Consider the following 22,799-nt stretch of genomic DNA (forward strand, 5'->3'; position numbering starts at 1 on the left):
ATTTGAACACTGCTTGAAATATCTCATTTTCAGTGGCACTTCACTTTTATATATCAGTTATTATCAGCCCATAGCATCCTCACACAACTGTGTTTCACAGAGGATAATCATGCTCTTACCCTATTATGATTGCCCATTGACCTAAAGTTCCTTGTGCCATAACCCTTTGAGCTGAAGTTTTTTGCTTTTGTAGCTTATATGGTTCAATGTAATTCTGCTTGAACATCCTAAGTGTTGGTTAAAGAGTTAGAAATAGGTTAGAACTTTATTCTGTCAGGTACCAGGTAATCTAAGCCTGTTTATTGTTGAGTTCTTCATTCTTCTTTAGGACATGTCTTACATTGTGCAGGACCTTATTCATTTGTTGGCTTTAATCCACAGGATGGCTCCAAAGGAAGTGGCACCACCCTCCTCACCACCGCCACAACCACCAGCACCAACAGCAGCAGCTTCTCCAAACTCCACAAACCTTCCAAGGACCATAAAGACAAGCCCCCAAAAGACTTGAAAGAACCCAAAAGTGCCTTCAGAGACTCTAGCTGGGAAACCAGCAAAGCCCCCAAAGAACCTTCCAGGAAACCCAAAGAGAACCAGCCACTTAGAGATATCAATCCTAAGATGGGCTTCAAGGAACCCAAGTCTTTGTCCAAGGAGCATCGGACTGAGGGGATCACCCACGGGTCAGGGCTGAACAAGCGTCTGTCCGCCCCTGATGGCGACGATCATGCGGCCAAAAAACGTAAAAAGGGATTTGTAGATTCATCGGGGAAGCAGCTGTTGGGTTCAGATGCTCAACATTCAGATAATAAACTGTTGAAGGATAGATCGCAAATTCGAACAAATAAATTACGACCAGATGGTGAAGAGACTGAGCGCAGGAAGGTTTCAAAACTTCCTCCATTCCAGCAACTGGTGGATCCCAATGACTCTGATATGGAGGACCAGTCCACCAAATCAGATGTAAGTAGAGCATCGTCTTTTACTTGTTGGAGGTTTTAAGAGAATGAGTGTTGTTGGTCTGTCTGAAGAGTAAAGTGATTTGATTGATGAAGTAGCTATACGAAGGAAACCCATGTTTCGTTTTGTTTTTGTATTATCGTGGAGGAAACAGCTGAGTCCACCATGTCGGACTGGGTTGTTTTCAGGCCACTTTACTGGGAAAAAAGTTGAAGGGGGATCAGGAGAGGAAAGGTGTCCAGTTCTTCAAGGAACTTTCAGGGTGGAGTATTTGTTGGTGGTCAGTTCTTATTCTGTATTGAAGGGCTGTAAAGTCAAATGACCTGCAGGGAGAGAATCTTCTTTAGTGGTGGTCTGGTGGACTCCAGGGGGCTAGGCAGGGAAATTGCAAGAAGGGGTGGGCACCAATAAACCTGGTGGGAGTTCAGTTGCATGCGTCTGGGTGGCCAAACAAGAAGTGAACACAACAAGATACACTTAAGAGATGCAGTTTTGTTATCTTATTGACAACAGATTTTTTATCAATTTTAAATATGTTTGTATTGTGAAATTATTGATTATAGACATAAAAATGTGCTGACCCCCTGGCTTCAGCTCAAGAGCAGGATTGGAAAACTTCATGTCTACATTGGTGCTTTTCATGAATAGGCTGACATTTAACTGGGTTGCCTGGTCCCATACATTTGGTGGAGAACCTCCCCATAAAGAATGGCTGCTTTAAAGCCAAGTAGTAGACAAGAAAGATTTATGGTTTTACAACACCTGAGGAGAAAGGGGAGACGTGGCAGTCAATAGCACAGAGTTCCCCTTTAATCCTTTTAACTTTTCAAAGAAGAAAAAGGCTGCACGTTCGTAAAAGAAAGGTCTAAATCCCCATGCTTCCAGCACTTTTCTTTTATGCAACAGTGTTTTCATTTCTATTCTCTGAGCTTCTTTAAAGCGCAAGTCTTTGTGTATCTTTTGACAGGGGCAGCATATTTAGGCAGGGGAGTTATTACTTAGCACTAGCAGAACCTGTGTTTTTGTCTGTGCTGTATGTAAATGCCTTTTAAGTTTTCCCACACAGGGACTGGGGGCTGTAAAGGGGATGTGGGGTGACAAATGCCAGGTGTTTTATTCTCCTCAGGCAAGCAACCCCGGTGGCCGAGCGCCGGACCGAAGGAGCGCGCCGCTCTCATTTCTCATGTGACCACTTGTTTGATCTCAGTGTTTTCCTCTGAGAGCTGGGGCCAGAAACAGCAGAGAGGAGGAAATGTGGAGTAGGTGATGACATGAAGGGAAAGCAGGCTGCTGCGTGTTAGCATGGAAACCTTGTTTTTAGCAGAGGAGTCACCTGTACAAGTTTGATCACAGAGGCCTGTAGTTTAGATGGGTTGAAGTATTTTCATGAGTCTTGTGTGACACAAAAGGGATTTTTTTTTAATACTGTCAATAGTACAGCTAAAGGTTGGTTATAAAGCAAAGTGAGTTTAAGATTTAGCAGTCGGTTTGTGAAATAACTTGAATGGTTCTATCCAGTAAAAAGTTTTCTTTTTTATTTTATATTCTTTGGGCAGTAACGACAAAAACCCACCTGACACAGTCGGTCTGAGTGAAGTAGATGACATTTTTCAGAAAAATATTACAACTTTAAATGCTCCACCATGTGTCGCCATGTTACTGCAGCAAGAGTGAAAAAGATCAGAAGTTTAAAGTGCGTTTGTGTTGCCATCCACAACATTTCAGTGTAAATGGCTTTGTTTGAATTGAGTGTCAAACTGAAAAGCTTCTTCATTCGCATTAAAATAGTTTTGTTTGGACAGCCCCTGCTGAATTAGACAGGAGAAACCAAATAGTCTTGGTCAGCAGTCTTGTTTGCTGGCATTTCTTTTGGGCCATCCCAACTGTGCCAGGAGAAGAGGCTAGATTGATGCCAGTAAACTGCAGCTAAAGACTATTTATTGTCTTTGAAGAGGGCTGCTTTGGTGGCTTTGAGTAAAGCAAGACAAAAGCCCTAAAAAGGAGTGCTGGTAAGATTTATGGCACTCTGAAGAAGCTGTCCCATAAACCAACAGACCAGCTGTGAGTTGTTTGTTGGCAGGAGGTGACGTCCATTGAAGTCCTTCTGCCTTTTGTCCTCCCTTGTCCTCTTTTTCTCTCATGTTTCTTCTGTCGCTCGTTTCTCCCCAAATTGTTTTTTCAGGAAGCTCTGGTTTGCAGCAGCATACTCCTTCATGAATTTGGGTTTGCATAACAAGAAGTGCATTTTGTGTCAGTCCTCTCAAACAGACACATTGACACTGATCTGATTCTCCAGCCCAGAGGTGGAGGAGGTCGGGGCTAAAAGCATAAAAACAATGAGCAGGAGAAATGTGACAAAGTCCAAAATTGAAAACTTATTGCTTAAGAAAAAGTGTGAATGGTCAGGGGTTAGGGTTACTGTAATATATGAATATTATATATTATATCATATATAACTGGGACATTATTTGTCAGTTGTTCAAATTTGTATGAGGTTGATATATTGTGCTGTTGGATGCTGGTGGGTTTATGTACCAGAATAGTTCCATGAGGGATGGGTCTTACAAAACACAGTTTATTCATCCGTTCATTCATTCATTCTTATGAAAAGCTAACTGCTGTAGTTTGGCAGCATGTCACGGAGAACAATGAAATCAAAGTGTGATTTACTATTATTATTTTACTACCACCACTACTGGATAAATGTCATTGTTCTGGAGAGAGTGCTGTGCTGTTACTGATGTTGTGTCACGAGCAGTGGAGAAAACCCTCTACACTCCATCATTAACCACAACACTGTGGATCGAGTCATTTTCTTCACCCAGCCAGAACTGACTGGAGGTTTTGTAAACTGGCTGAATGTCTGTTGATTGCTCAGCTCATTAGTTAGTGTTTTAGTTTGGTTTAGATTTGTGTCTGGGTGATGGTGTGGTTAATATTCATACTTTACTTCACCTTCATCTGAAAGGATAGTTATTAAAGCTCCATACAGTCTAAAGATAGATGTCCATGTGTTGTTTGATTATAGATCAGGTCTAGCTTCTATATTAATACTGTGAAAGTATCAAAGCCTCAGTCCACAGAGAAATGCACACAGTGCATTCAGACACTGAGCCTTAAAACCAGCCGTCAGGACTTCTGGAACTTTGTGTTGTCACAACAAATGTCAGCCACGCTCCAAACCCCAACCACGCAGGATTTGGTTTCTCTGAGTGTTTACCTGAAATCTTATATTTTTATTGGATAACTCAGAAAACAGTCAGCCAATCAGAAGAGCCTCCTCTCTTCCTGAGAGAGGAGATGTAAAACTACATTGAGATGGTTTTTGGTTCTTAAAATCACAAATATACTGTATCTTCTTATGCATCAAATTTGGCCCTTTACCTTTAATACATCCAAAATGTGCCCAAATACTTTTTACTAAAGGAACATAACTCCATTGAACTCTGTCGGGGTGCTGCAGTCTGCCTCATTCGGTTCTGCCAACATGATTTTAGCAGAAAGCAAATTCAGAAAATACAAGTTGACAGAAAATCCTGCACTTGATTAGTTGTTGACCTTCCCCTGATTCCAGAGCTTTTGGATTTGAACTACCCAACAGAAACACAATCTGTAATAAACCCTGTCTTGTTATACCAAACCACAATGCTTAAAGCTTGGAGTCGAGGCAGTGAGTTACATTCAATTTCAAGGCTCTTCAGATCAGTGAACAAATCAGGGGCCAGATAAGCACATCTTACTATTAAGATGTGTCCATCTAATTTGCAGCCAAGCACCGTCTTCCCCTGAGCACTGTTACCGCATCCTCTTTGCAATTTATTAGGTATCCACACATTTAAAAACTTTTTTTGAAGAGGACAGGCAGTGTCAAATGACTTGGTATCAAAGTGATTAGAACTGGCCAGTTTAGAGCAGGCTACGCAGCTGCTGACTTCATATTCAATTCGTCCCATACTGTGAAAAAAGATTTCCACATGTTTTTTGATTATAAAGCAGGTTGAGGTGCAAAATAAATACTGTGAAAGTATAAAAAATCCACAGAGAAACATTTACCCTTGTTCAGAGAGAGAGAGAGAGAATGCATTTAGCCTAGTCTTTTAAAGCTCCATATTTCTCAATGTAGTTTTACATGTCCTCTTTCAAGCTTCTCTCTGGAGCTCTAGTAACAACAGGTCGGTGAGCCAATCAGAAGAGGGTAGGCTCTGAGACTTTTTTCTGAGTGATCCAATAAAGATATAGCAGATTTCAGGTAAACACTCAGAGAAACCAAATCCTGCAAGTGTTGGATGGTAGGTCCAGGTGGGCGGGGGCTTGGGGTGTGGCTGAAGTGACTGCTTTGTTGTGACATCACAAAGTTACAGAAGTCCTGACAGCTGGTTTTAAGGCTCAGTTTCTGAATACAGGCTGTGAGCATTTCTCTGTGGACTGAGGCTTTGATTCTTTCACAGTATTAATATAGAAGCTAGAGCTGCTTTATAATCAAACAACACATGGACAGAGACCTTTAGACTATGTGGACCTTTAATAGTTAATAGTTGATGTTTTATTATGAACATATAGTTGAATTGTCCATTAAAGAAAGGTTACAAAATGTTTGTGTAACTTGCATTTGCATCTCTAATGTTGATGCCTAAAATGCATTTACTTGTCATTTATTTGCATCATCAACAATTCGGGGCTTTAGAGCCAGTGTGTTCAGAGGACAGCCTGTCTGCCTCTGCAAGTTAAGCAGCATTTCTCATGGGCCTGTAAAAAACATTGCTTTGTACTCAGGAAGAGTTGGTCCCATCAGATTTCTTAAAGGAGGAAGCTAAATTATGATGAAGTCTGATGGCTTCCTCAACTGTCTCTAAATGGAATGAACTAAATGTGGTGGAGGTTTTACTTCTCTCTGACCTCCAGCAATACAGCACAGTGGCCTCCAAATGTCTGAGAGGAAGTCTCATATCATTTTTTTTTTTTTATTGGGCACAATTCTCTTCTTGATGAGACCATGTGCCTTATTTGGATACGTTCACCTTGCACCAAAAGCTTTGTTAAGCTCTTCTTCCAGCTCTTGTTCACCAGCAGGCAGCGGCTCAGCAGTGAACACACACACTGGCAGAAACACAAATGTGAGGAATGTGGTAAAAAAGAATCGGCTGAGCACCTGGAGCTCTGCCCGTTCTCAGACGTGAGCTCACCTGGGATCAGTGCAGAGAACGAACATGGCTGACAAGCTGGTGGTGTCCCTGAGAGTGTCTGTTTAACTATGAAGCTCAGTCTGGTGCATTCAGACTTTGCTGGTTACTGTAAAGTGGGTGGAGGAGCTAGTTCAGGAAGTGTTTGCATTCATACTGTATTTTCCCATTTCCTCAACCCTTGTGCATCCTGTTAAAACATTAAACTGAACTCCTTTGAGAACAAAAATGTCTGCATCTAAAAACTGCCAATAAAAATATTATATATTCATATTATTTTCCACTTTCACATAATTGCTTGTTTAACCAACATCAGCGTTGATCATAACAACCAAAAACTTATTCATTTTCAGGATATTAACCCTTTAAGTTCCAGTTCATTGAATTAATTTTCATTTACTAAATGCTAAGAAGATTTTTTTTGTTGATTATCATGAGAAATGACGCCATGAGAACCACTTGCTCTTGGCTTATATTGACATGCAATCACATACACTTGCATGTAGGCACAGAAGTACACACTACAAATATGCACAGACCTTCATTACACACACACACACACACACACACACACACACACACACACACCCTAAAAAGCTCACTATAACTCATATACAGAAATGTACTGCACCTATGAAGTATAATGAATAATGTTCAATTGAGTTTGAAGGCCAGCGCATGCACGTGTATGTATGTGTGAGTGGGTGAAAGTGTATACGACACACACGCATACACACGCACAAATTGGCCGATACAGACATACACTCCACATTGGTATCCATATAACACACCCAGATATATTTATTCCAGTTATGTACAGTGCTCCATAACAGAGCAGCAGTGCCCCTTGTGGACACCAGGAAAATGACAGCTATTTACTTCATAGGACAAATCTGACTTCATCTGGTACAATGGTTAAAAACTCCAATTTTCTAGCCAAGACTTCAGAATAAAAGCCTAATCAAATAGAATGATTGATTTTATGCTGTAATGGCAGAGGGATCAAAGATTGCAGTTTAAATGGGTTTTGAACAACGTTTTTGTCCTCTCAGTGCTGAGTGTTGATCTGAGCTTGAAATTCCAAAATCAAAAATGAAAAGGACAAAAATGTCCTTGAAGATATACAAAAGTTAAACAATACTCTCCATGTCACGTAATCTAGAAACAGAGGAAGCTCCTGGGTAATGTACCAGTCAGGTTTATGCTGTGCACCCCAGTTTGATTATTTCATGTTTGAAATCTAATGAATGATTTTCTACAATACCCATGAGCCGTGGCTGCTGTTGCCATGGAGAGGCCAGTCGGAGGCACAAGTCAGTGTGGTAATGAATTGAACGAAACATGGCACCACAATTGAATTAATCCAAAACTAACCCAGATTCCAGAAGTAAATTCATTAAAGATACAGACTGTGACATTTAGTGTTTGTCCGCCTTTAGTGGCGCACATCAGAGTTTTAATCTGTAATTGGATGTTTTTTCTGCCAGAATGCACCTCGAAAGTCGTAGTTAACTTCATTTTAATGTCCGCACCTCTGTACCTTTTGACCTTTTGATGAATAAATACAAATCTTGGTGGGACAGCCTTCAGATATCGCGGCCCATTTGTCTGGAATAAAATTTGATCAGAAGTCTTACTGACATAAGGTGTAACTGTTTTACATTATATCTTTTCTTTAAAAAAAAAAAAACTTTAAACTCTGCTATTAATATTTTTCTTTATTTGATTTTATTTGATTTTCTGTACTTAGGTCTTACTTGTAAATGAGATAAATAATCTGACAGGAACGAGAGATTCTCTAATGCAGCTGCTCCTAAAAAGAAAGAAATTCAGAGGAGATGAAATTGGTCCAATGTCAACTTTTCAAATATCTGCACAAAACACTGGATTGTGGTGAGTGTGTGTCATGTGTATCATATTCTCACCTGTTGTTTTCTCTTCTTCCTCCAGTCTGAACAGCCCAGTCCAGCCAGTTCCAGCTCCAGCTCAGGCTTCGTGCCCACACACCACAAACGACAAGGTTAGTGTCTGGAACACACTCAACTTACAGCGGATCTCATCTTTATTGTGTATTTCAGTCAGAAATTATCTGTATACTTATCAGGTGTGGCTCATATGAAGCATCAGAACATAATGGAGCTTTATTATGTTTTTATAACCTTTCTATAAGACGGGCAGGAAATACAAGATTTTACAAGAGCAAAAGTCTGACCTGAACAAAAAGCCTGAAGTCTTTTTCTCTTCTTGTTTGTTCTGGTAACATTTTACTGAGCTGTTTTAATACTGAGGTGTTATGAATAAGTTTTAATGGGGTCACTGATAGGGAGTTTTTAAGAGTTTAATCATACAATTTTGAAAATGTTGCCAGAGTAAATTCGCATCATAATGAAATCGAGTTTTAATTCTATGGGAACAAAACTAAATGTCCATTATATTGTGAGATTAAGTTGTAATTTTACATTAAAAATCATTATTAAATGAAGTTTTAATTTTATGTGAAAAGAGAGAAAAGAAAAACATTTTGAGAAACTTTTTTTATGAGCAACAGATGCAACATTTCACAAAGCAAGTTATAATATTTTTAGATGTTTGTTGTTTTACTGCTTGAAAGTGAAAACAAAGGCAAACAGTGATATTATGATCCTGACAGGAAGTTGTATGAGAGCTAGATATTACAGAACAACAGAACACCATCTGACTTTGACTTGAACTTTTTTTCTACTTCCAAATATGGCCTTTTGATAAACAGCCATATGTTTAAAGCATGTTGGACTGTTGCACTTTGATGTGGCTGCAGCCCACAGACCTGAGCAGTGAATGTTTTTCACTGCTGTTAGAAATTATGTCCAAAACTGTGGAAAAGAAAAAGAAAGCTCTTTGGAAATGGACTGAAGTAGTCCAACAGGACCAGGTGAGTCCCATGTGGGACTTGTTGTTGCATCTGTGGAGCTTCTCTTCCTGAGAGTGACCTCTGTGTGTTTGTAATCTTCTCTGGGTGCAGTGGTGGACTTCATCATCAGGAAGAGGGTGGCTCTTCCTGCCACCACCCACACAGGTAATGCTCCCCTGAGACCTGTGAGGCCCCCACAGCCTGGTCACATGTGCATGGATAACATTTTGATGCTTGCCTGTTTGCATGAATATTCATGCATCTCCTTACAGTAATGTCAGCAGGGTCTGGTGCCCCATCACTGTTGACACGTGAACATATTTATTCTTGCTTTCATTGTCCAAAAGCTATTAAAACACACCAGGGAGCCACACTGTTGTGTTGGGTGACATGTTTCTACACCATGAACACACACACTGTAGTTTATCTTAACTCAATTCCACATATATCAAAAATTCAACTAGAGCAACAAATGTGGATTAATCTGCTGCTGAAAGGAATTTCTTCAAATTTTATACAAGCATTCACTTGGACTTAAAGACCAACTCATTAGAGTTTGGTAGTCAAAGGTCAGGGTCACTGTGACCTCACAAGACATGTTGAACTTGAGACCTCACTGCAGAACTCCATCAGTACCCTTATAGTAATAATAGTCTTTATTGAAATTCACTCGACAATATTTATACTCATTTCAATTTAGTGAAGAATTGCACTTTTATTTTATGTTCCTTTGAAGTCAGCACTATATATATATATATATATATATATATATATATATTACATGAGTCTGTAACATGGAGCTGGACTGTTTGTCGGAGGCAATGATTCTAGTTTGTCAAAAACTACTGACCATATGTTTTAAGAAGCGACTGAACCTTTTTAAAAAATGAAACTATATATTCATGAGCTGTTTTTACGTTTTCCACCTTCAGTATGAACCAATGGGTTCTGGGCTGAGTCACTGACAGGGTGGAGAAGTCAGAACATACTGAGAAATGAACTAACACTGTTCTGTTCTTTTCATGATACATACATATGTGTGTGTGTGTGTGTGTGTGTGTGTGTGTGTGTGTGTATATATATATATATATATATGAAATAATGACAGCTTTTAAAAGTGAAGTGGGGATAAAACCAGCAGCAGTTCATCACCTCCAGTTTCCTGCACGCACAAGCTGCACCGCACCGTCCCTCCATCAACCCCCCCATACAGCATGATCTGCTTCTTTATGCATGTTTTCACCAGTGTTTTATTTGAAATAATAATAATAAAAACTTTATTCCAGTGTGGTCTGTTGTGCTCTGTGTCACACACAGTTCTGGGCCCGCTGCAGTCAGTGATGCAGGATCTGCACTCAGACGACAATGACGAGGATTCAGAGGACGATGATGACAACGACATGGACTCTGACATGGAGCGACTCGCACACACACACCTCACACACCACCAACGCAGGTCAGAAAACAGTCACAATCAGTTCACTAACTGACCTCTTCATAGAGGTGGGCAATGTAAAGAATTTGTATTGCAATTTGTTCCATTTGGGATGTTGTGAATGACAATATCACGAACATCAAGTATAAATTGTCACATAATTGTTTTAAGACACCGGCATTAAGTTCTCTTTGGCGTTTGGCTCCTCTCACTCTCTCCCTCTCACAGACACACTCCACCGCCCATCCAGAAAACCCTCTGCATGTGTGTCATAGGCGAGGAGGTGTGTGTGTTTGTATCTGGAGCAGAGGGAACTAGAGAGAGTGAAAAAAGTGAAGCTCCAAAGCGAGTTTATCCGTGTTTAGAGGCAGTAACTGAAGTCAGACGAATTGGTTCAGAAACAACACACAAAAATATTTAGATATTTTTGTTTATATTATTTAGACATGAAACCTAGTGAAAGGTCTCAGTTATATGTAATGTTGCTGATCATGTAAATATGACTATCAACAGAGGTTCCCACATTTCCCTTGAGTATTTAAAGTTGCACCAATCAATATTTCTGTACTGGCAGTGGATGAAATGAATGTGTGTAATGCATATGAAGTGTGTGTGTTTTGATGTACTGAACCATGTGTTTTTTTGGTTATCCACCCAGGGTCAGTTTGAGTGATGGCAGTGAGAGTGACAGCTCCTCGCCCTCGACCCCCTCCCACAACGAGGCCCCGCCCTTATTAAAGACTACTAATAACCAGGTAAGGTGGTATTACATCATGTACCATAAGGTGTTTGACTGTGTGTACAGGTACGTGACCCTGTTTCCTCTGCCCCCTGTCAGATACTGGAGGTGAAGAGTCCCACCAAGCAGAGCAAACAGGACAAGAACAAGAACATAGACTGTGACAAGGTACACAGACCTTCTTTTTTTCTATTTCAGAATTAAAGATTAGGAAATATTATCAGGAAGAAATGATTCAGACATAGTAATAGATAGATGTGTTTTTTAATGCAAGTTAAACGGCTTCATCCTGAATCATCAGTCCGACTCACAGCACGGCTCTAACACTGTGAACGACTCTAAAATACTTGACCATGACTCGAGTTTGAAGCTTGTTGCGTAAACGTTTTAGCGTCTCACACCCACTGACTCATCAGTATAAACTCATGCTGCATATGAAACTTTATTTTCAACTCTAGTGGAGACTCCACAGCTTCCAGTGTGAGCAGGTATGTCTGAATTTAGGTGAAATAAAACCATCTAGAATATCTGTATTTGATTGAAAGGTGCAGCCATAAGAAACATGTTGTCATGGGTGTGAATACTGGATCACATCATGTGATCTCAGTGAAGAGCTAGGACAAGATGAAACACAAAATATATGTGACACTGTCAAACAAAATAAAATGGTTTGGGGGAGACTGCAGAGAGAGTTTGATTCCAGCATGTCATCATCTCCCAGCAGGTTCTGTCTTTCTCCACTTTCACATCTAATAAACTTCACAATAAATAAGCACATAAAAATAAACAACTGGCTGTCCAGAAAAGAAAAGAAATCCTCTGAAATAAACCACATTGTCTGTAGTCAAATGACAAAGCTAAAACATTTGTGCTGATACTCACAGGTGTAAAAAGTCCTCTACTCCTTTACTTGAGTCAAAGTATAGATCCTCCTGGTCAAATATGACTCCAATACCAGTGAAAGTTGTTCCGTCACGTTTACTGGAGTTAAAGTACTGGACTGCTTGATTTTAATGTTTGTATTGTTACACATTTACAGAACCTAATGACTCTGAATCAACCTACTGACTGACTGTCTGACTGACTGACTGACTGTAGAACCTGGAAAATAAAAAGACTGTAAGATATGATACAAAGACTGTAGACATGGACATAAAAACACAACTGAATCAACATAAGGAGCCTTTGTTGTTTTTATATTTCTATTTCTAGTCAGTGATGAAGTCTGGTCGTGGTAAACACAGCAAACATTTCAAACTAAATGAATCTTTCTTTATTTATAAACCTTCAAACACAGACTTCAGATCAGTGAAGAATCTTCTGCCTCATCTTTATCTAACGTCTCGATTGTTACGACACTGACAGGTTCGAACATGACATGACTTCAAAGTAAAGGTACTTCATAGAGACGTAGTGGAGTCAAAAGTACAATATTTGTCTTTAAGTGTAGTGGAGTAAAAGTCAGAACTTTACAAAAAAATAATACTCATTAAAGTACAGATACTGAAAAATATACTTAAGTACAGTGCTCACGTCAATTTACTATTTTACTGTCCACCTCCGCTGACAACTGACTGCTTTGTTCAGATAGTGTAAGAAGATGTGGTCTAATTCTTTGGTTTAGCATTGATGTATGATGTGCTGCGTTTTGACCTGAATCCTTTGTTGGTAGTTTTTTGGTGTCCGTAACACCGGGTGTCAAAAACTGTGCGATGCGGGACTCGAACCGGGGCCGACTGCAGCGTGGACTGTGGCCTCTACACATGGGGCGCCTGCTTAGACCACTACGCCACACGACGCCCCTTTGCCTTAGTCTTTGATCAGAAAGTTCCACATTTTAAATAAAAATTTTGCCCATTTTAGACAATTATAAAGTTGTTGTTTAGACAACAGTTAACACTTCAGAACCTCTTTAGTCCAGTGAAAAGAAGAGTTTTGTGGAACAACCTCCCCACTGTGTATTAGGGTTACGGCCAGGGGGTCACATCTGGATTAGACGCATGTTCATCATCTTGTGTCTAACAGCTGGTTTCAGCTAACCCCTCGCTGCTGTGTGTTTCCAGGCATACCTGGATGAGCTGGTGGAGCTGCACAAAAGACTGATGACACTAAGAGAAGGCCACATACTGCAACAGGTGAGCTGCTGCTGTCAACAGATGTCAAGTCACTTACCTTTGTGATGGAGCTCTCTCAGCCCTCTCTCCACAGCTGCACCCTGTATCGTTCTATTGCTGGTTTGTTTGTTTGGTATTTCTTTAAACCAATCGCAATCATCTTCAGCGGCGCCGAATGCAGTGATGGTGCAGAGGGAAACTTGTTTTAGTGGAACATTTGCAGGTGGTGAGACGGTGTCATTAAAATTCTCAAATAAAACATTTGGTCAGAACTCACCAGTTTCAGCCACAGCTCAGAGGTTGTTGGGAATTTCAGGTTAATACCCACAGCCTACACCCGGTGAGTCAGATTGCACCCTCTCCCACAGTTCACTTCACACGCTCAACAACCGTAGGCACAGACAGGTGGGCGTGAGGATATTTAAACATTACTGGGCTGCCAGGTGATCAGTGAACACTGTGACGTGTTAATGGCAGTCGTGGTCATTTCAGTGAATTCACGTGTGTCCTGGACCACAGTCGTTTGTGGAAGCTACTGGTGGTTGAAGCTGATCTCTGCGTACAGCTGCTGGTTCTGGTTCCATCTTTAACCTTATTGTTAATATGAGCTGAAGACATTTCTCGTGTGTCATAGTACAGTAGAACTGAATGACTCTTTGGTCTCTGTCTGCTCAGCAGGGTGGATGGAGGGGGCCGGACTTTCCCCACTGTTTGTTTGACTCTTTTGCCTGTTTCCCAGAATGCTTCATCTACATGTTAAAAGTTTTGTGCATGAACTCGCTAAAACAGAGCATTCCTTGAACACGCTCATGTTTTATCCGTTTGCAACTAATGAACTTGAACATGAGAGTCTGACACACATAAGGTGGCAGTAATGCACGAGAAATCTGTTTGACAAAAACATCAGAAGAATAAGACCTGTGGGGTTTTTTTTATGGCGCCACCCGAGGATTTATGGAGCCCAGCATTCATATTCAGACCTGCAAATGTCTGGTCACTTCCACCTTCCTCCAGTGTCTGTCTGCTCAGCCGAAGACCAAACACCACTCAGTATCACCAAGAGCTGCAGGGATGACGTATCTTTTGTAGACCAACTCTGTAGTTAGCATCACCTTCCACAAAAAATGGTCCAAATCACCTACTTCTCAGCAACATTTTCCAGCTCCTCCTGGGGGATCCCGAGGTGTTGTGGTTCTGCCCCGAGGCCTCCTGCCAGTAGAGCAGCTGCTCTGCTCCAAGCTCCCTGTGGATATCATAGCTCCTCACCCTATCTCTAAGGAGGAAACTCATTTCAGATGCTTGTATCTGTAATCTCATTCTTTCGCTCCATACCCAAAGCTCCTGACCAGATGTGAGGCGCCAAACGAACGAAAGAACATATAAGATGCAGTGTGATGCAAGTACAACTTATTACACTTAATGTACTGCAAACACCTAAACATTGTAGTTTCATTAGAAATCCCTTGATGTAATATGACTTTGTCCATGTTACATCAGTAACTGATGGTAATTAAGTGGAAGCTGTTTTCCTTCAGTAAATATAATGTGTAGACTCAGTCAAATTACATTGCCAATAAAAAAACATTTCCCACAGTTTTCACTGATGTCATCAGAGTATCAGGACATGGTGATATTGTTGCATTGGATTAAAGGAGGAGCTGTAATCTGCGGCTTCATCTGGAAGCAATGAATTATTTGGTTGACCTCCCTCCACTTTAGAGATTGCATGTTTCTTGCTCATATTCTCGAGGCCTATCATGTGACGGCATTAATGGATCTTCCAAGCGGCGGCTGCCAATTCCTGCCTCGCTCCCCTAACAAGACGTCTGGCTCCAAGGAAAACACGAAATCCCATCCAGAGCGGCGTCGCTCATGCACACGGCTTTAACTCCACAGTAATCAAGCTAATCTAGCAGTTCACCAACTGGCTCTATTTCCTGTTACAAGAGATGGAAATGATTAAGCATCAGCCTCTGTGCTCACTGGTGGGGACCGCATATTGGATCACACAGAGAAGTGTAATGCAGATGGCATGTCTGTAGACAGTGGGACTACAGGAGTTTTGTAGCTGTTTCCAGTCGAGGCGAATCCTGAACAGTCATGAAACTGAGAATGAGTGTGAAGTGACGCCTGAGCATCTGACTTAGATCTACCCTGTAATTAACGTGGGCTGCAATTCCTTCTACAGACGCTCTGTAGTGTGAACTGGATCAGGTTGACCCCCCTTTTCCAAACTGACTACTTAACCTGCACTGTGTTCACAGTGAGCCAGCTGATTCTGAAAACACAGTTGGTATTTAATGGCCAAGACTTCAAATCTCCAAGGACCATCTACACTAAAAAGCAAGAGCAGCATTTTCAGACCTTGTGAGCGCCATCGTCTTTTTTCAATTGTTCCCACTGAGAAGAGAGTGAATGAAGACTCAGCCGCCTGGAGGAGAAACTGCCGCACCCAGCTTTTAGATAAAATTCTCTGAACTCTTCAGAAAGACACCAGTGTCATCACTGCAGCTCCTCTTCAGACAGCCAATCAGATGGAGCGAGACTCGTTACCCTGGTAATGAAAATGGAGGAGAATCCTGTTTTGGAGGAGTTTTATGATGTCGGATAGAAACTGCATTAACAGAGACAGAAAAGTCGTGGGAGCAGATCGGCCAGACACTGAATGATGGTGGCGATATGTTGTCAAGATACTGTTGCCATAGAGAGAAAACGCAAGCACTGGGATGAGGCGCTCCTCAGTCCCCTGCCAGAATAAAACACCGTATAGACACATGCCCTTACTTTTTTATCTTAGTGGCACAGGTGTCAGTTACTGCTTCACCACAGGATTTGATTGCACCCAAATTCTCTGCACCACAGTCAGTTTTTGCATTGGACCAGTTCTGTTCCAGGTCCTCTGTAAGCGTTTGTTCTCATTGTTCAGAGAATCACTTGTTGGCTGATGAGCTGAATGAGTTTACAAGTTCGAGTCACTTCTTTCAGGTTGTAAAGAAACACTAACATGATTCCTCTTGTTTTGAGCTCCACTGTTCTGTGAAGAGTCAAAGTGAATTTGAGGCCAGCTTCACGAAGCCAAAGCAACAGATGTCTCACATCTGATCTGTCACAAGCAAACATCCCAAAATGGGTAAAACTGAAACTAGAAAAGACAAACATTTTCTGAAGAAACGTGATGTGTGCTTCCTGTGAAAATGAGAAAATTGGCAGCTCAAACACTTGAAACATCTTAAGTGTCTTACCATGTTGAGTTTAAATTAAATTATTAATAATAATAATAATAATAATAATACATTTTATTTGGCAGCGCCTTTCACAGCACTCAAATTAAGTCACATTAAGTTGAAACTCTGTGGCAGTTGAAGAGAATTACTGAAAATGCTTTAATGGCAGGAAAAAGATGAAGTGTCAGTTATAGTGTAAGTGCTGATTGAAGTTTAAGCACTAGCTGAAAGTGGTAGTTTGAAGTGTTGAAGTGTAAAAACTAAAAGTATCACTGGCGGTATCACAATGAGTTTGTGATATCAGCTGAAGTATATGCACTTAAAGGCATTAAATTATAGCTTTTGAAAGGAGTTGAAGTGTAGGTTAAAGAATAAGCCGATTAGTAAAGGAGTTGAAGTGTCAGTTAAAGAACAAACAGTGTTTGTTCTGCTCATGTAAAGCTCATCAGATCAAACCCTGCAGCTCTGGTTATAGAAATAAATGCTTTGAGTGTTCACCAGCTGTTCCTCATGTTTTCCAGATTGTGAACCTGATTGAAGAGACTGGACACTTCCACATCACAAACACTACTTTTGACTTCGACCTTTGCTCCTTGGACAGAAGTACAGTTAGGAAACTCCAGAGTTACCTGGAAACCTCGGGACTGTCCTGAGGCTCTGAGCAGCTGGCTGCTGGATCTCTGTCTCCACAAAGACTTTCCATTTTTCTTGAATAAACTCCCAACTTTGGATGCAATGCAAAAGCCCCACTGTGGCTGGGTCCAGTTGCTGTGTGTCCAGCCTGCTGCTGGACTGGGCTCTCTGGATGAAGAGGTCGTCCCACTGCAGACACCAGGGCCAGGTGTGGTGGGGACGAGCCCTGTCGATCAGGAGATCACCCGGAAAGCCTTGAAAACTTCACTTGATTTAAAAAATAAAAAATAAAAAATAAAAAAATTGTGGGGAGTGGCTACCGTGTTGCTCTTAATGAATGTGCATATTGTTACCATGTATGTTTCTTGATTTGTTGTTCATTGTGACAAATGCATGGTCAACATTGCCTTATAACATTGTAAGTCTTATTTATTGAATTTAATTTGCAGGTGTGTGTGTGTGTGTGTGTGTGTGTGTGTGTGTGTGTGTGTGTGTGTGTGTGTGTGTGTGTGTGTATTTGAAATGGCTAAAAAGGAGAACTCAGCAGAAGAGACTTTGTTAAAGCACTTCACAACAGGCGTATCTTTGATTCTGTGACATCACTACAACGTTCAGTATGTCACTAACTTGAATTAAAATCAAATATCAGACTGAATAAATTCAATATTCAAATAGGAACAAAAAACTGCCACAGCAGTCGTGAAGGTGACTCTTCATAAAAAACATTATACATTTGTGCAAATTGATTTTGTTTTAGCAAAAGCTCATTTTAAGTCAGAAATTTACATTATGCAAAAAAATGTTTTCAGCAATGGAGGGGAATAGTTCAGATAACAGCAATTAGTCCTGTATTTTCAAAGTAAAAGTAGAGCTTGGACTGGAAAAGGGCTTTAACCCGATCCGGTTGTGGCCCCATCTTTGGAGACAGAAATTGTGGTTGAGTTCTAAGAAGCTTGTTGGAGAACTACAGCGAAGAGTAAAGATGGGATCCACAAAGATCAAAACATTGGCTACAAGATTAAACTTTGGCTGTACACAAATGTAGCCGACCTCTGCACCTCCACACCACTGACCAATTTTAAAAAAAATCATCTGTTTCCAAACATTACAAAAATTGTTGGACACAGATTCTACATTTCCCTAATTTAAAAAGACGTGATGTACATCATTAGACGATCCGACCGGCACGTTGTTGAGTCATTCTTCTGTGACTAATTAAAGCCTCTACATGTAGAAAAGTGGTCGTACACCTCAGCCTCTTGGATCTGACCAACTGTGATTTTTCTACAAACAAAGAAACAGAACAGTGTCTTTAAATGCCCACCTGGCCAAATAATATATTGTGTTTCTATTACAGAATTTCTTTTCAACACGACTTGCATGTGGCAGTTTTTTTATTCCCATACTTTGACACTGTATGGAGTAAGACAAGAGTGTCTGAGCACAAATCAATGAGGTGAAAGTTCTCCTGAGAATGAATTCTGTGCTGATCTGCTCATTGGCTGCAACCTAAACAAAGCTTTGTTGTGTTGGCTGGTTTTCTGCTGCAGGGCCAATGGAACATGCCAAAAGCATAGTTAATAGATTCACTTGGTTTAGGATACTACTAATGATTGTCTATAGAATATGATTTAAATGAAATCTTCTCTTTGCCATCAAGGGAAATGGATTTGTGGAACAGACCCAAGCCCTAAAGGAGGAGACGGAGAAGCGCCTCTCTCCATGATGTCAGACGAGTAAAGAAACAGCTCCTGCATCTCTCAGATGTGTGATGACATGTTTTGGGTAAATCCAATGGGGAAAAGAAAGAGCCAATGAAAAGTGATCATTTTGTCTGACAGGTACTGTTACGGGTGTAAGAAAAAGAAAAACATCTTTTTTTTTTTTATTTATTTTGTGGAAGTTTTGAGTTAAGTCAAAGCTCAGCATTAGTTTTCCAAGGAGAAAGCCTTTGTTTGATTTGTAACAGAGGAAACCTCTGCCGTCTGATAAAGTGAAGTTCAGAACGGCCAACTGTGGTCGTCCTTTCCAAATGACCTTGAAGGGTTTTCTTTGCCCTGTGTTCTGTCTAATGGTTTCCTGTGTATTTTGAGGACATACAATAAATATTCTGTATGATGTACAGATGAGTTAAGCGATTTCTGGATGAGCTTTATTTTTCTTTCAGTGGCTGCATGTGTTTTATCCCAGTCCACAAATTCAGTTTGTCAAATCCAAAAATAGAAGGATTCAAAAATGATTTTATTTGCTTTGCACAAGAGTTATTTGACTTGTGATGAATTGGCTTTGAATTTCAAGTTAAAGCACCTATATGTAGGAATTAAATGTATCAAACTATGTTGCCTCCTAATGGTAAAATGAAAAACTACAATGTGATAAATGGGCAGAAAGCAAGTATACACTGCAGGCAATTTCTACTTTCTAATCATTTCTACTAATAATGTCCTCAAGATCATTTTAATAATCATATAAGAACTTGACACATAGTGGCTTTAACTTTTTTCATTTCCTGTATGAAGTTTTCTGTCCAATGACCAGGACAACAGCAGAATTGTATTCAGTCAGTTTATTATCCAGTGTCTCATAGTGAGGATGCTGTTCTCAGTATTCACTTATGATTTGGACTGAAAAGACAGATTTGAATGAATATTTTTCCGAGTGCAGCTTTTGGTTAAAAGTAGCAGATCTTTCTCCCTTGGACCTTTTCACACTGGTTTCATAGTTATGGTGCATTGCAAGCATCTGGGTGACAAGCATCTGGGTGATGCTTGTCACCCAGATGCTTGCAATGTTGGAAAAACACAGTGCAACCAAATCACATTTGCCAGGTGCCTTCATTCTCAGTGGATGAACCACTGATAAAGAGTCACATGGTGAATGTTACATCTCGTACATTGCACCAATGGAAGAGTCACTGCAGGATCTGAAGAATGGATGCCAGCAGCAGCCTGGACATGTTTTCACTACAGAGGTTGTAAAACACATTTACAAACATTATGATACATAGAAATTTGAAGTATTTAACAACGTTTATTACAACTTAGGTTTAACTTTCATAGCTGTGGCCATTGGAAAACCTTTTACTTGCAAATTCCACTGAAAACACTGAGGTCATGTCCTCTATATTTGTCAGGAAATTGTCAACCTAGGGAGTTTGATTCAACAATTTAAAAACTATGGTGGCTGTTTTTACATCAATTTCAGGCTCAATATGTCTAAGTTTTTTTTTTAAAGATTTTTAAGGACAACAAAAATTAATAGTAAATTTTATTCTTGATGGTTTTTTAGGATTAGGGTTGTAGAACGCTTTAAAACAGTCGGGGGGGGGGGTTGCTTGGGAGGACTTGGACTGATAACCACAATATTCTGAAAGTTCTGGTTACAGCTGTGGTTTGGCGAGTACAGTGTAATTATAAGTAAGTTACAGTCAGGGCTACAAAAATAACACACACACACACACACACATATATATATATATACACTTTTTTTTTTAAATGCTTTTTCCGCTCAAAACTACCTTGTATGTTTCTAGTTGTTTTGAAAAAGAATAAATCTGTAAAATGACAAGAAACGTGGAAATATAAAAAGGAATAAATAAAATGACAACTAAATGGAAAAAAATGGGAAATATGAAGAGAAATAAGTAAAAGAATCAAAAAATAATTCACTTCTTATTTTGCTTTTATTAGTCTTTTATTCATTCTTCTTTATTATTTATTCCTGTTTATATTTCCACATTTATTTTCTTATTCTTTTACAGCGTTATTGTTTTCTGTGGCTCTCCTCTGACTCCAGATTTGTCATTCACACGAAGAATACAGATGGTAAACACAGGAACTTTAAAATGTACAAGTTAACGAGGACATTACTCACTCAAAACAAATCATTCCAATCGTGGGAGATTGTGAATATGGCATAGTGTCACAGTTATTATTGCTGAGACAAACATCCCTGCCCCAGCCTCTTTGTTCTTCTTCTCCACTTCAGTCACAACACAGTGTCTTTACAATGATACATTTACAGACACACTGAGCCCCAGCTGTCAAAACTAAATGAAACTCCAGTGCAGAAAAGACTTGGAGAGCGACTTCGTGTGAGTAATATTGAAGCTGTTGTCTGTATGACGGGTGCTGATGGCAGGCCTAATCAAAAACACATTGGGGGCTGTTGTACAGTGAGAATCATATGTATATATGGAATATTTAAAATAATGACTTCAAGCCTAAAAATGCAAATATAATATGTTACTGTCTTCCTTGCAGTGCTGATTATAACCTTTATAATCTAATCAAAGTATAAAAAGTTAATATGTCAATACAGGGGGAATTATTTGGATCAAATTGTTGCTATCCCTCCTCTGGTGCATGACACTAACTGTACTGTGCATGTTCTTTTTATGTCGGTCTAAGTGGGTGGTCTGACAGAAGAAAAGTTGGAAGTCATCCAGTTTCCCCATTTATTGTGGGCGAAGAAGAATCTCGCATGCTTTCATCAGCCTCCATGTCATGCATCTTACCGGGCCTGCACTGGAACAACCTGTTCCTGCTGACTGCAGGATAAATGTTAAAAATGTCTCTGTGGAGGAGGTGGTAGGTGTTCGCTGCTCTCATCTTATATTTGGCTGTTGTGCAGATCTCTGCTGTTCCACTCCATTTCACTAGTGTGGATCCTATGGACAAAAAGTCAGGGAAATGTTTTCACTTGTATTTCAACAACAATCCTAATCTGTCAGTTTGCTATGAAATTATCTGAAAGAAATACATGAAACATAAAATACAATATATAATTATACGTATATATTATTTAAAAAAAAATCAACTGAAGCATAAAATACAATAATAGAATTATATTATAACCCCACACCCCATGTGATAATACCATATATGATGATATCTGCACTGTATCAAGATGTTACATTTTTAGCCAATGGCCTTGGTTGGACTCATGGTAGAAACACTCCAGGATACAGCAGGGACAGCAGGTCTGCTGTCTCTGTTTTACCAACCTGTTTTCATCTGGGTGTTTTACACAGTGGATAAAGGTACAGCCTGTATTGTATACAGCACAAGATCGCTGATTCTCAATAAGAATCCAACACACTCCATAAACAAAAGACAAGGATTCTACAGAGCCTTTTCTATGGTGTAAATTGGCATTTGTCCCAGATACTGTAGGGTGTCTAAATAAAACACCTGTTTAATAAAGCCGGTTTAAAGCCTGTGGGGCAGCAGAGACTCTGTGACACTTTCCCCCCATCATTAATCCCAGGTTAAAGCTTTTTCTATTTAGTCTCTGATTTATTTGAACCTTGTTTGCTCTGGACTGGTTATCTCACTGCAAAGTCACAGTTTTACCTCTTAAATCATCTGGTATTAAACTGATTCAAAGTCAAAGTCAGTTCAAGTTTTTGTATTGATTTCGGTCTCTCTACTGATGGATGAATCTCTGCAGATCACCACAAAGGGTTAACTGTCCACCTACCAGCAGCTTCAGGAAAGCAGCAAAGTTTCATTTGTAAATGATTTCACTGCCGTTCCAAATGGAGACACGAGAAGAGAAAGTGGCTGCTTAGACTCCTGGATTAATTTAAGCTATTTTCCTGTGAGAGAATGGAGCAGGTGGGGGTG

General features: G+C 40.0%; 1 protein-coding gene across 2 annotated transcripts in view; it reads left to right on the forward strand.

Annotated features, from left to right (window-relative positions):
• Positions 1-19,310, forward strand: part of mllt3 (MLLT3 super elongation complex subunit) — a 58,450-nt gene extending 39,140 nt beyond the window's left edge. The window contains exons 7-14 of one of the 2 annotated variants that reach the window (XM_023423788.2): positions 382-960; positions 8,088-8,157; positions 9,139-9,192; positions 10,345-10,483; positions 11,121-11,217; positions 11,301-11,369; positions 13,265-13,336; positions 17,061-19,310. In XM_023423788.2, coding sequence (XP_023279556.1) covers positions 382-960; positions 8,088-8,157; positions 9,139-9,192; positions 10,345-10,483; positions 11,121-11,217; positions 11,301-11,369; positions 13,265-13,336; positions 17,061-17,192 — 1,212 coding nt within the window. In that variant the 3' untranslated portion in view covers positions 17,193-19,310. The remainder of the gene's footprint in view (positions 1-381; positions 961-8,087; positions 8,158-9,138; positions 9,193-10,344; positions 10,484-11,120; positions 11,218-11,300; positions 11,370-13,264; positions 13,337-17,060) is intronic. The other variant, XM_023423789.2, reaches the window with a different exon arrangement.
• The last annotated feature ends 3,489 nt before the right edge of the window (positions 19,311-22,799 follow it).

The sequence above is a fragment of the Seriola lalandi genome, unplaced genomic scaffold, assembly GCF_002814215.2.
Source record: "Seriola lalandi dorsalis isolate HSWRI2012SDOR001 ecotype SW California unplaced genomic scaffold, Sedor1 jcf7180002054694, whole genome shotgun sequence".
Lineage (NCBI taxonomy): Eukaryota > Metazoa > Chordata > Actinopteri > Carangiformes > Carangidae > Seriola > Seriola lalandi.